The sequence below is a fragment of the Porites lutea genome, chromosome 1, assembly GCF_958299795.1.
Source record: "Porites lutea chromosome 1, jaPorLute2.1, whole genome shotgun sequence".
NCBI classification, from domain to species: Eukaryota; Metazoa; Cnidaria; class Anthozoa; order Scleractinia; family Poritidae; genus Porites; species Porites lutea.
This window is the reverse complement of record NC_133201.1, coordinates 14034445-14049594: the sequence shown is the minus strand read 5'-3', so window position 1 is coordinate 14049594 and position 15150 is coordinate 14034445. Positions and strand designations below refer to the sequence as shown.

Genomic DNA, 15150 nt, shown 5'->3' with positions numbered 1-15150 from the left:
CAATGCCCATGCAAGGAGACACCGACGAAGAATTCAACTTAACTCAGCTGCTCAAACTAAGAGGGAAGGATCAACCTGTCTTGTTCAAATGGCTAGAGAGGAAGGAAGATAAGTACACTTCACACGAGATTCAAAACGAAATTATTTCTATCATGGCAAATAATGTCATCCGCAATTTAGTAGCAGATATCCGTGGTGGATTTTTCGCACTTATCGCTGACGAATACACGGATACAAGTAACAAAGAACAGTTAATAATATGTATCCGATGGATTGATAAACACCTGGAGGTCTCTGAAGATTTTCTTGGTTTTTTTAACATACCTGATACAGGTGCAGAAACGATTGTGTCGGTGATTAAAGATGTGTTACTAAAGCTACAATTATCATTAGCTTACTGTAGAGGACAGTGTTACGACGGCGCAAGTAACATGCTTGGACATAAAACTGGCGTAGCTAAGAGAATCCAGGAAGTTCAGCCCAAGGCTCATGCCACTCACTGTCATGGACATTCATTAAGTTTGAGTGTAAAGGACACAGTAAAAAACTGTAAGTTGCTCCTAAATACAATGGACACAGCAAAAGAAGTCGTAACCCTCATAAAATTTTCTCCAAAACGGGAGACATAAAGGAAAACCTTGATGAACAACCTGCAACCGGAGGTGTCATAAGCCTTTGTCCTACAAGATGGACAGTGCGAGCAAGCTGCTTTCATCGCATCATAGATAATTACTCAGCTCTTCTTCAGGAGTGGATTGTGTGTCTTGACCAAAAGCTACAGGCAGATGTACGTGGCAGGATTATTGGATGTCAAGCCCAAATGAATACCTTTGACTTCTTCTTTGGGCTACATTTGGGTGAGCGGCTGTTCTCGCATACAGATAACCTATCCAAAACATTACAAAAGACAAGGATGTCCGCTGTTAGTGGACAATGAGTCGACAATCTTACAAAACAGGTCCTGCAGAAGATGCGGAATAACGAGTGCTTCAAATCATTCTATGACACAATTGTAACCAAGAGTAAAAAGCATCCTTCCATCTCGGAACCAGCCTTACCTAGGCAAAAACGAGCACCTAGCAGGTTTGAAATTGGAACAGGCCCCCCATGGTATCCAACAACACCACAGGAGCATTACAGACGCATATACTTTGAGGCGATTGACCTAATGGTCAACGCAATTGATAACCGTTTTAACCAAGCAAGTTTCGACGTGTATGCAAAGATGGAGTCTCTTTTAGTTAAGTGCCTTAATTGCCAGAATTATTCGACGGAGTTGCATTTTCTTGGAACAAATTACGGAGAGGATGTTGATATTACAACATTGAATGTTCAACTGGAAATATTTAAAGTGTTGATGAAGGACGGAGAATTTACCTGTTTTGATGACATTTTAGCCAAGATCAAGCAGCTTTCTGAAGCCGAAAAGTGTATGATAACTGAAATCATAAACCTTCATAAACTTCTTCCTGTAAATCCAGCAACCATTGCAGCAGGCGAGAGATCCTTTTCTTCTGCTCGGAGACTGAAGACGTGGCTGCGCTCGACGATGACACAAACAAGATTTAGCAATCTGACAATACTTAATACCCACAAGCAGAGAACAGACAAACTTTGCCTTATAGATGTTGCCAATGAGTTTGCAGCTCTCAATGAAAATCGAAAAAGCAACTTTGGCACCTTCAAAGAATCCGACTTAAAAATGTCCGGGTGACACTCATCCGTTGCGTCTGTTGGGTTTAGCTTAGAAGTTAGTCTATAAATTTAAATTTGGTCAAACGTGAAGGCCAGTTTGTTACTCGTTGTTTTATAAGAATTAAAAATTAACTTCACTTTTGGCAGTTTTAGATCCATTTCAAGCCATTTCAGAAGACTTCAATTTCAAATTTTCCCGGGGGAACATGCCCCCGGACCCCCCTAGTTGGCTCACGCTAACGCGTTCGCATTAGCCCCCCCCCCCCTCCTCACTTGAAAATCCGCTCCGCGGGCCCTGATAAAGTGAGGTGTTCTTAATTGATCCAACTAATATAGCTAAAAAGTAGGTGCCATAGAAAAGGTAAATACAGAAAAAAACTTTGCGGCCCGACTTTTACTAAAACTTTATAACTCCGTGAACTTACCTAACTTTCGGCAATCTCCAAGGTTGGCCGCCATTTTGAGGGACTTGTCAACATGAAGCCTAGCAGATATAAATCAAGCAGGTAGATCTAAATCCGTCAGAAATACACACGAAAGCATTCAAATGAACTTCACTTTCAATTCGAGGGGCAAAATTTGAAATTGTTCGTTAAACCTACCATTCCTACATCCCCATGCGACCATTTCTTCCAACAATTCAAACACTACAACTAGTACTCGACTTCCCCTCGTCGATTCCACCATAAGAAATAACCTGTTCCACCCAATGTGAAGTACGAATCAAATAACATAACTGCTTCATCTTCGAGGCCATATCACGCTGGATTTTGATTTTCTGATCGACAAGAACGGTGATCAGGAAGTGATCGCCATGTTTACCTCATAAACGTGACCGCAGACCAGCCGCTGAGTGAAAACAGTACAGCGCGGAGTAGGGTGGGGTGGGTGGTGGGCTTATCGTCATAAGATATAAAAAGCTTTAGGACTCTCAGTCTAAACAGTGAAGGCATGCTTCGTGGTACAGACAACTTTTATTTTATTCTCATAACTTTTTTCTTTAACTTAGAACTGGTGTTAATTAATAGAGTTATTTAAATATTTTTACCCGAGGTACCCATATGACCTTTTTGCTTGTCATCAGTGGTATAAAATAAGGTGTCTTTTCCTCCAGAACCTTTTATTCATGCCTTATTGCACGGAATGGACACTATACTTAGAATGTTTGCTCTAAATCATTTTCGTTGTTCCCAAGAATGTATGCAAAATCATTACTTTATACAAAGCTGACTCTAAAATATGATTTTCCGTAACAGTGACCAATGTCATTTACGTAAGGTGTTAACAAAACTAGCAATGTACATTTTTTAGCGTTTTCCACTTATAAGCCTGACATACAATTGTTAAGTGAACTATGTTAGTTTCAGCTCATTCCTTGATTCGATGTGACCTTTTATCACTAAACCCTACTCTCTTCATTTGCAATTTTCCTGTACATTTTTTTCATACGACAACGACAAAGAGTTTTATAAGTAAACCGATTTTTTGGTCTACAACGGTTATTACATTGTATATACAAACACATGCAAAAGGCCGGCTAAATAAGCTCCTCCCCTTGCTCCTAATTTTTTGGTTGCTTTCGTCCCATGTCTCCGCACGACCCCATGTTCAACAAGGGCCATTGCGTCACTGCTTGATGGTGTAATTATCCTTCCACTGAGCACTGGCATTCATTGGTCATTTCCTTTATTTTTGACATTAGAACACCTTTGGAATCTCTAGATTTAAGCTGGGTTAAAAATTCTCATCCCTTACCCTTTCAGAAGACGACAGTACTAATGTTATCTAGAGAGAGGGTAGCGAACCTTTCCAGTCGAATTTAAGTGAAGGATGGGCACTTCATAAGCCAAAAGGTGGCGCTGTTCGCTTCTAAGAGAAGTAAGGCAGTATCTCACCTCCAAGTTTGAAATTGGTGAGCAATCTGGAAGGAAAGAGGATCTGCTACAAGTCTCGGAGATATGAGGAAAGGGAAGGGGGAAAACGGGAAGCGCCTGTTTTCCCGGGAAGAGTGGCTAACCAAAGCCCAAATACAAGGATTTTTCTCCCGTTTGTCCTCCTCAAGAAGGAGACAAGCAGGTCCGTCTCCGAGCACCGCGGTTGAAGTGAGTCACATGACTACCGTCCAATCAGTTGTAACAGAAATTGGCCTAACCCATCTGATTGTCTAAGACATTAAAATAATGACTTGTGTGACTACGTCAAGGAGGAAAAATTAGAACTATTTTACTGTTTCCATGCTTAAGGAAATCTGTACTTTCTTCGAGTTCCCATTTAAATCTACCTGCTCGACTTATGTCTGCTATGCTTCACGTTGACAAGTCCCTCAGAATGGCGGCCAAACTTGGAGATTAACGAAAATTAGGTAAGTTCAAGGAGTTATAAAGTTTTAGTTAAGGTCGGGCCGCGAAGTTGTTTTCTGTATTTACCTTTTCTGTGGCACCTAATTCCTAGCTATATTAGTTGGATTAATTAAGAACACCTCACTTTTTCAAAAATTTACCTTGAATATGATCGGTTTTCACGTGTTTGACTTAAGCGAACCGATAAGGTGTCGTTCAAGTCTTCCTGTTTGCTTGATTGAAACGTGATGTTCACGAAAGTCGCCTCGATGGATAAGATAGAGTTAATATACATGGCTGTGGTATTTGTTTTTTGCCGAGTCCCGTAGTGTTTTGTAAATTGTCCTCCAAAGTTGTCTCAAATTAAAATCTTGAAAAGTGTCACGACAGGCCTTCGCTCGAGTGAACTTTAATTTACGTAAAACTCTGAAAAATAAAGAGATCCGATCAAATGGATTGTGGTTTTAGTATAGGCACATGAATATCTTACAACACACATGAAATGAGCTAAATCTGTGTCTCAAGCAAAATCGACCGGACCGCTCTCACAGAGACACTCTCTTTAACGTCCAGTTTAGGAGCAGTGGCAAACGAAAACTGAGCTGAAAATTTAGAAATTGACCGTTATTGCGGGTTTAAATAGAAAAGAAGACACTTTTGACAGTTTGTAAAATCCTTTATCAACAGAACTGTTTGCTTGCCGAAACAAAAGTTCAACGCTTCCCGATATTTACTGTTTTCAAAGATGAACTTGAAGCAAGAAAATCGCTCAAAGCTTTCTTTCTACAGCCAAAATTATAACTAAATACTCTTTAGAACGTTTTTTCTTTCTGTTTGCAGTGAGAAAATATCGACTAAAGGCTTTTTAAAGTTCTGTAAGCTTAAATGAAACCTCATACTAGGTCAGATTATTGTCTTAAATCTTAATACAAACGTGCATAAACTAGCCTCATAGACTATGCTCGACTTCACGAAATTAGATATTAAAAAAAAAAAACACCAAATTAATACAATCATTACTCAGGCTTACCATTCGAGATGCAGTTCCTGAAAGCTATCAAGTAAGGCCAGAATCGCTTGAGACTCTTCAACCCACAAACAGCAAAGTGAAAAACGAGAACGATGCGATCCGAAATCAGATTTCCGACTTTGACAAGCGACGCATTTCTCAACCAAAAATTCAATAAACAAACCAACCATGAATAACAGAAGACTGTTGATAGCAGCTGGGTTTCATTTTATGCATCCAGTAGAAAAAGACAGTTAAAACATCACAAGTTGACAAAAAACTCTGTCAGCTTCAGCTGTCAAAGTAAACAAGTTTCAAGATCCTGTATAAATTTTCCGCATGAACTCGCCTGTCAAAGTTTGACCAATCAGAGCATAAAAATTGGACGTAGGTGAGAAAAGTGAAAAGCATCTGTCTTCCCTGCTTATATTTTTAAATAACTGGCTGAATTTTCGCGTCCGAGATCAGTTTGAAATCAAAATGTTAATAGCGCGGGGCCATAGTGACATACACCAAATGCAAGTATGGCGGACCTCTCGGCCGGCCTGGGTCTAGTTGCGCGAAAGCGAGGCTAGTGAGGCCACAAGAGTTTTGTTTTGACTGCGTTTCTTAGCGATTCAGTCGATCGATTATGGTTTGCTTCGAGTTGTTGTATGCCTGAGGGCCACCAAAAAGAAGATTTTACTCTAGCTGGAATAGCCTTTACTTTCCCGAGATCTTTTCACAAAGAAAGTTAAGGATTCATGCGATTCGGCGCGGCAATGGGAAGCACTTTACAGCGAAAGCGTTCTCGCTTCACTTGCTTCAGATGAGAGGACTCACGAAAGTATTTGAATGGAATATCTTTCACAAGAGATGGTGCTGTTCCAAGATGTTTGCATGGTCTGTTATTTATCCAACAAAAGGTAAAAAGATAAACATTCTCGGGAACGGGAGCATCCGCTGTGGACTGTAAGATCTTTTAGATTTCATGCTGAAAACAGCTGCTTTAAAATATAACAACAACAATAACAATCGCCTGTTAATCCTACAAGCGTGGCCTGTGAAACTATGTAAGAACCAGAAGAAAGCGACATATTTCAACAACAGTCCTTGACCAAAGTACACTGAAAAAACCGGACAGAGGAGCCGTTGCCAACTAAGAAGGTAAGAAGAAGGAAGAAGGTTCTGGCAGAGAAAGAGCGTGCAAGTATTTGAGTATTGTGTTTGGCCTTGCGCGTGATCTATTTTAGCAACTTGTCGAATGGTTTAGAGATAAACTAACACTGATTTTCCAAAAATTGCTTCTTTTATGGCACTGCTCATACTCTTGAACACAGGATCGTGAAGACTGTGAAAACATTCGGCCTTGTTGTCTGTCTTGTGTCCCTGAGAGCGCCTAAAGATTGGTAAGTCGCGACGGCGGAATCACTCGTTCTCGAGGATATTTACCTTTCCTTGGTAAGAGAACGGACAAAGCAAACTTAAAAGAGAACCATGAATCTTTCAGTTATATACCCATTCTAGTAGTTTCGTGAGTCTTCTCTTCTGAAGTGAAGCGAGCACACTTTCGTTCTTTTAAGTCCGTGATATAAAAGTGCCTCCATTCGCCGCGCCGAATCGCTTGAATCCATTTCTTTATTCGTAAAGAACCTTGGCAAACCGAAGATAATCAACTTTCGTCTCTGCTGGAGTTAAATCTCCTCTTTGATGGCTCTTAAGCACATAAACTGATCAACTGAATCGCTAAGACGCGCAGTCAAAACAAAACTCTCGAGGCCTCACTAGCCTCACTTCCGCGCAACTAGACCCAGGCCGACCGAGAGATCCACCATATTTGCATTCGGTGTATAAACACAACACCTTCTGTCATCATATCATTATTTTGCTGCAGTTCTCTTTGCCTTTATATTTCTCTTTCGTGTTGCCTTTGTCTATTCATTCTAGCTCTGTCTCGATCTGCTTGCCAGCGTTCTTCACCATAATTTTCTCTCCTTCTTCTAGCCCTGACTCGTTCTGCTTGCCGGCATTCTTCGCTGAAATTTTCTCCATTTGTTCTTGCCCTGTCTCCTTCTACTTGCCGACTGTCTTTGCTAAAATGTTGTCTTCTCCAGCTACTTCTAATGCAATCTCTTTGGTGATCGTCTTCGCTTGCTCTACGTTGCCCGGTTAGCTCAATGGGATAAGCGCCGGTTTGTTGAGCGGGAGGCCATAGGTTCAAACCCCGGCCGGACCAACACTCAGGGTCTTTAAATAACTGAGGAGAAAGTGCTGCCTTTGAAATAACATCTGCAAACGGTTTGACTTTCTAGTCTTCTCGGATAAGGAGGATAAACCGTGGGCCCCGTCTCACAAGCCCTTGCACGTGTAATAAAAAAGCTGTGGGACGTTAAAGAACCCACACACTCTTCTTAAAGGGTAGGGCACGTAGTGCCCATTCTAGTGGTCTATCTCACTTTCACACTCATGTATGGGGGTATCATTACTCATTCCTTCATTACTTGTAAACTTGCACCTTTAGCAGTCTCGCAAACTCCCCCAACCAGTGTTGTAAATTATCCCTGAAAAGACCTGAGGGGAGTGGATAATATGATATTTACACTTTACATTTACAGCCTGTTGACTCTTGTCTCTGCCGTTCACTTTCTCTTTGCTCTCTGCTTAAAACCTGTCGTCTACACGCTAAAATCTCTCTGCTCTTGTTTGTTGACACAATAGCTTTCGTAACTTGTAATAAAAAGTGATACAGTCAGGCTCTGTCGAAAAATCTTTTTGCTAAGTTGCTTTGAAATTTCTTTTTGAAAACCAGTTGCGTGATAATATAATTGCGCGACGTTGCGCCATGTGATTTCCCGCAAAAAAGATCTCTTTCCCCTACCCCAAAAGTCCGTGCGGACTAGTTTCCACCACCCAGAGAGTCCGTACGGTCGTACGTACGGACGGACGTACGGTGACATCATAACCAAATTTTCTCGGATGGATAGTTTACCAAACTTTCTTACCCATGGTGCTCCACTGCGCGCTTCCCGCACGCGAGAGCTCCGCTAATAATAATAATGACTTTATTTTAGTGTCGATGTATTAAGCTTAACAGTTAGCTAATTGGGGACACTACAAACTATGTCTGAGAAGCGACATAAAATCAATAAATTTGCGAATTACCAAAATATAATTATGAGAAACAGTCCTACCTTGGACTGCCATGTTTTTTGTTCCTTCTGAAAACCGTTGATCTATGGTTTTGACGTAATGCACATGATCAATACGCAAATCCGGTGGCAAGACCTTTGCTGATCGCTTTGGAAGTTGTGAGAACATCGTTTGGATTTCATTTAAGAGAATGTATGGGATGTAGTTCCCCCCCTCCCCCACCCAACTCAATCATCGATTTTCACATGTGCCTAATTTAATTCGGGAGATAACTGCTTTGAGATGGGAATCAACTAAATTCGATAGTTTCAAATTAAATACGACTTTGTCGAATCTGCGACTGAAAGAGTCGAAAATTCCACTTACCGGTAGGTTCAACATTTGATTTAGAAGTCGCATTTCACATGTGCTGAATATAATGCATTAATTATAGAGGCCCTTTTCCATATTGGATAAAAAATGTTACTAGAGACTGGGAATATTTACCAAACACAGAGTTAAATTCGGCACCATCATATCCGACGTCTGAATCCACTGCCGTATTTAATTACTTTCATCGACTAAAATAGGTATTCGGCACTCATAAGAAATTCAACGTTCGGAAGAGGCGTAACATGACATAAGTTTTAGCTTCGTGGTTTCCAGGCTGTTATAAAGTTGTTGTTTTCTTTCCAGTAACAGCAATTCGTACCTCTCTTTGTAAATCCATTTTGTTAATCACCTTGTGCCCCGACTTAGTGTGCCGCGACAGCTGTAATAGTCGGTTTTACTTTCTTTTTGGCATCATTTTTATGTTACTAGACGTGATTTGTGTATCAAAAAGAGTGATTACTTTAAGGTTTAAACTCGAAGCTTTATATAGTGTAAAATAATTATAACTTACTTTTACCAGTAAACTTGTAACAATAATAACAACAACAACAACAATAATACTAACAACCCTTTAGGAGTAATACGGTTTTTAATTGAACTAGACAGATTCAATAGTAACCAAAATATACCTGGTGACTGCCTCATCTCCAACAAACAAAACACATTTTTGTGATTTAGAAGCCAAAGAAACTGTCTGACAGTTAAGACCGACCTAAGTATTAAACAGATACAAGTGAGTAAGAAACTGTCAATATAGAAATATAAGGAATTTGTGTGTTCCACCGTTTCTTAGCATTATGTGTTTTGATTACCGGAATGTTGAGAACATTGATAGTGAATAAGAAAGCTGAAACTCAATTATTTCTGGACCCACCCAACGCATTTCATGGTTTCTCGTCAACCCCCTTAAACTGATGCTAAAAAATGTCCCAGACCATTTAGAAAACTGAACAGTCTCGAACTCATTAGATGTATCCAAGCTGGCGATCTTACCACAAACGAAGCGTTACCATATCCATAAAGCCTCGATGTGGTATCCTTATACACCACAATACCTATACAAGAAGCCATCACCAACGCTACAGATAGAATCCAGAACCAAATAGTACTCCACCTCTCCAGACAAAACGTCTCACACCTCCTCCACGTCACGCAAAACAAAAACATGTACTTCTCCTTCAGAAATCAAGTTTTTCATCATAGAGAGGACCTACCCATGGGTTCTAGCATTTCAGGCATACTGGCCATCCTGTTCATGGACAAACTAGATACCATCAACCTCTCCTCGCACCTAATGATAAGCCCTTACAAGAGATATGTTGACGACATTTATCTCGAAACAACTAATGAAGAAACAGCAGACATATAATAAACAATGTGCACCCTAATTTGAAATTTGAAATTGAAAAACCAGAAACAACACCGAGTGGCCTGTCATTGTCATTACTCGATTTCAAAGTCACCATATCCAAGGATGGCAACAGCTCTTTTGAATTCTACGAAAAGCCAGCCAAGAAACCACTATTTGTCCACCATCAATCAACTATTCCCACCAAATCCAAACTCAACTTCATTCGCAATGAACGAAAACGCATCGAGGACTGATGCTCCTCACATATATCTGCAGCACAACACCTAAACACATTTGATGACATCCTTCACCTTAATGGTTATCCCGAGAACAGTATAGAGCAGACAAAACGCCCCTAAAAAACCCAACGAAACCCTCAACCTGCCAAAACAGAATCGTCATACCTTAAGATCCCGTACATTTCTGAACGACTCAATCACAGGATCACTAACATTTTTAGAAAAGAAAACATCCCGCTACGCATTGCCCACAAATCCTACACGCTCAAACAAGCCCAATCCCACACCTCCACGGAGCGCAAATACACTAGAGACAAATGCCCTATCTCTAATGCCGGATTGTGTTTAAGAAGAAATGCAGTGTACCAGCTCATGTATAACAGCTGCGATCAGCAATATATTGGTAGCATGACACGTTTCATCCACAACCGCGTAAAAGAACATCTCAATAATGAAAACTCCTCTGTGAAAAAACATATCTATTCCTACCAGAACAAAGACTATAAAGGCATTGAGGTCAAGATTATTATGAGCGAGAACGACCCCGCTAATCTACGCTTTATGAAGCATTTTACATTAGAAAGTTCAAGCCTACACTCAATTCCCAGGAGGAATGTAGTGAATTCGCAGACCTTCCATTTTAGTATTTTATAGACCATTCTTAAGCGCTTTTAGAGGTCCTTTGTCTATAGACATTCCATCATTAGAGTGTTGTATTCCATTCACAGTTTATTTCTTTAGCTTTCATACATATGTCACGTCTTTTACACATCTCACCCTACACCTTCTTTGAAAATATATAGCATGCGCGGAATATTTTCTCATCCCTGATGATGCCGTTGATCGGCGAAAGCTTGGATTTTACTTTTTTTACACAGCAGTTTAAGGCCTCACTAGAACAGTTTTATATTATCACTTATTTCTGAATGACTGGTAGTTAAGAAAAGTTCCTTAAAGTGTAAAGATAGCAATTAAACTTAACAGGTTTACAATTTTGAAGAACAACACTCTGAAACCTTTTGTTACTTCTCCATACGAATTTAACAGTTGTAGCATAGCAGCCATCATTATGAATGAATGAAATGTCGTAGATGGGAGGCCAGTGATCTAGACTAGATGCACAACTGCTTAGGGATTAGTTAGGGGCAACGTCAAGGTAAACAAAGAGAAGGGTGTTACAGTGGGGCAGAAAAAGAAAGAAATGCCCTGAAGATAAACCTTAACAGATGAATGGTTCAAATCGTTGGCCAACATAGTGGGGGGAAGGTGCACAGCTATCTCTTCACAGGTTGGGGGAAGAAACCATCTTGGCCAAGACACCCGTCCTGATGGCAAAAATGGATATAGCAACGTAAGGCAGATGGATAGAACTGAGTAGTTGATGGTGCAAGTCTTCGCTTGAGGAGGAACTAGCACTTCCATGCCAAAACATCTTAATAGCCGACAGAGTGAAGATAGACTCGGGAATGGTGCTAATGATAGTCAATCCCGAGAACGGTTAAGCTAGTAACAGGTACCTCCATCTTGTCAAGCCCTTATAAACTTGAACAGAGGTTTGGAGGTTGTTATGGCACACAGGGGAAAACGGGGGGCCCAGGGTAGGAGACTCATACAGATAGTGATGAAGGAAGTTGACCCCAAAGAGGAGCACCATTTCCTCGAAATAATGCCCACGCCACTTGCTCCCAAGGAAGGGACAATTCGTGAGGGTATATTGCTATTTTCCTGTAGGCATTAGCCAAGTCAAACTTAGCCATTAACAATCTAAGGCCACAGGCCATTTTGCCATAATGAATGCATCCACTGAAATATACTCAACAGTGAAAGGCAGGTTGAGGATCAGATCATTTATGCTGTGACTCTCTGGAAATGAGAGCTCCACGATGCCACTTACCATGCTGATTATTCTTGGAAATTCCTCCGAAATGGCTAATGGTGCAAAGAAGAAAGAGGAGGGGATAGGAAAGGATCAGCAACACTGTTAGCCAATGGCGAGACCTCCAAAACTGTGGTTAGAGGGAAGAATGTATCAACTAGAACACTACATAGAACGGGAACAGAAAACGAACTTGCTGCAAGTGGCAGTCCATGCTATTAGCAACAAAACCACGGTATTTAAACTATATGCAAAGCAAGCCCTTGGCACCTCATACCTTCCCCCTTATCCCACAAGGGAGGGACAACGGAAGTGGAAGCCGCTACAATAGGGAAAAGGGCAGTAAATCCTGGGGTGCTCTCTGTCACAGTTGCTGGATTCCTGGTGAGACATGTATCTACCAAACAGCCACCAGAATTGACCTTCATTCCATGAGGCGAAAAGGAAGAAGCACGCCAGGGTCTAAGCTGTCTGTGAAAGACAGAGAGGACCAGGGAGAAGTTGTCTGCACTGACCGAGAGCCTGGCACAGGCTATAGGAGAAGAGAATGGCAGAAGTAGCCAATAAAAAGGTGCTTGAGGTTGTAAAAGAAAATTGTACAAATCCAAATCAATTTTTTTACAAATTATAGAAATCAAAATCAAGTGGTTAAGGCCTGAGACAGCAACATCAATCCGAAATACAAGATGAAGCTCTAGCCTCACCGTACCACTAAACTGACAGGCAGACCAAATAATATAAAGCAGTCTGTACTTAATCAAATCTGACCAGTGTGCAGGTGTACCAATCAGAAGATCAGCTGCAAAATTGTGAAAGCACTTTACCTTCCAGGAAGATCTTAGGCTCCTGCTCCGATCCATGGATGTTGGCAGACAGCAGGTTGGCCACAAACTGACCATCTGTTATCTTATTGAAAAATCCCACAGCAACAGGCACGTGCAGTGAGAGGACTTATTAGCCTTTGGCCGCAAGGTAGAAGTCGCCAAACACAGCAACCAACTTACAACACTGAATAAAGTCGAGTTAATTGAAGACACTATGAAACAACGACATTAGTCGAAGCAGCCAATGATACAGCAGGGCTGAGTGGGACTGTGCCAACCGAAAAGCAGAACAAGTTGCCTGAGAGGAGGCGTTCCCCTAGCCTGAATTTCATCCCATTACCTCGAGTCGTTATTACTCCCTCAGTAACGTATGAATCAACCGGCCGTTAATGCCGTCCAGTGACGTCACTACTCCCTGACATTTGCTTTATTCATGCAAAAAGTAAAACACGATTTTCAAGTGGCAAACCGAGAAATATCGTTTGGAAATGTCTGCATGATACAGAATTGCTTAAATTTTTTCGATCGTAATACATGTTTAACGTTCAAACTATCAACTGCATGCAGTACAACACTGAACCGGTTGTATTGAATTCTATAATCAGTCGGTCGCAATCACGCAATGAAATAAACACACACACGAAACACTTAGTTCAAAAACACAATGATTTGCTTGAAAAAAAGCTATTTGGTCCTTAACGAAGAAAAAAACAAGGAAACAAGAAAGAAAAGCTAACAGAATCATTACATCTGGCGGTGAAAATAGCAAGAAGGTCGTCCTCTGAAAACCTCACGTAAACAAAATTACCGGTCGCCGAAACCACAAAGCAGCTCTAAATGAAAAACGTACCGACTCTCCGCAATGATTCTTCATTCACAGTTCAATTTAGCATTTCAGTTTCGAAGACAGGGCAATTTTGCTATTTAAGATAAAGATTAAGCTTATCGAAATGTTTGAACTACACGAAAGGATGCCATGCCAGGGATGCGATCCACTGAATATCAAGCGACAATCCCGCTAAAATTTTTCATAATAAGACATAATTATGCGAATGTTTAGACAATCAACCAATCAAAATCACTACCCGGTTTTCGGGTAGTGAGTGACGTCACTGGACGGCATTAACGGCCAATCGAGTCAGACGTTGTTGAGAGGAGAAAACTCGAAGCAATCGGATGAATTTCAGGCTAGCGTTCGCCTTCATCTATGAAATTGATAAGCTCAACGTGCTCACCCTGTCAGATACCTGGCTAAACAGCTCCATAACCGACCTGGAACTCGAAATTCCAGGTTATGATGTCTATCAGGTCGATCGAAACACCAAGTCAGGCAGCGGTGTGGGTGCTTAGGTCCTACAAACCTACAAGGTCAAGATGATTGATGACCTATTTAACATCTCGGACAATGGTCCACATCAACTTTGGATGAATCTTCACGTCAGAAACCTCAAGTCAATTATAGTCTGTACAATATATGGGCCACTTGTTAGTCTGCTAACCTCCTTTGATACTGACCTATCAAACTCCAAGCTTGGGTTCTGCCTCTTTACTAAACAAAGCAATTTATATACTCGGGGACGGAAAGTGCAACATACTTGAGCCAGATTGCAGAGAAGCCATCGCCTTGGCTAATTTTTGTAATTGCTTCAATTTATCCGAGCTGGTTTTGCGACCAACTCGAGTAACTAAAACTACTATGTGATTATAACATCAAACCCTCAACAAGTTATTGAAACTGGTGTTATGCCAAGCTCGATAAGTGATCATGATCTGCCCTATGTGGTTCTTCGGTTAAAGAGGGAATGTCCTAGATCAACCTACATGACTGCGAGAAGTTTCAAGGGATACAAAGCCGATTGGTTCTACAAAGATCTGTCGAACATTCCTTGGTCCTTCTTAGATATTTTCGAGGATGTAGAGGACAAACTGTATGCTTTTAATATATTATTTAATGATATATTGGATGAACATGCACCGATCAAAAGGATTAAAATACACGGTTGCCCCAATCCTTATGTTACTGAGGAAATTCGAGCCCTTATGCGAACAAGAGATCAGTGGAAGAAAAGAGCCAAGAAAAGCCAAGATCCATATGCCTGGTCGCAACATAAGACCTGTTGCTGAAGGTAAAGTGAGAAATTCGGCCGGCAGAGAGAGAACATGTAAAGCAGCAAATCTAGAACAATAAAAACAATACAAATTGCATATGGAAATCAATCCACGCATACCTGAGAAGTCAACTACCCAGAGAAACTACAGTAAAGATCATAAAAGCATGGCTAATGACTTTAATCATTTCTTCGCAAGTGTGGGCGA

General features: G+C 40.9%; 1 protein-coding gene and 1 pseudogene across 2 annotated transcripts in view; one reads left to right on the top strand and one right to left on the bottom strand.

The window, feature by feature from the left end:
- Positions 1 to 15150, bottom strand: part of LOC140945680 (pleckstrin homology domain-containing family M member 2-like) — a 202316-nt gene that overhangs the window by 86227 nt on the left and 100939 nt on the right. For both annotated transcript variants that reach the window (XM_073394713.1, XM_073394721.1), the window contains exon 15: positions 9174 to 9256. In XM_073394713.1, coding sequence (XP_073250814.1) covers positions 9174 to 9256 — 83 coding nt within the window. The remainder of the gene's footprint in view (positions 1 to 9173; positions 9257 to 15150) is intronic.
- LOC140935423 (zinc finger MYM-type protein 1-like) lies at positions 3 to 1950 on the top strand (annotated as a pseudogene).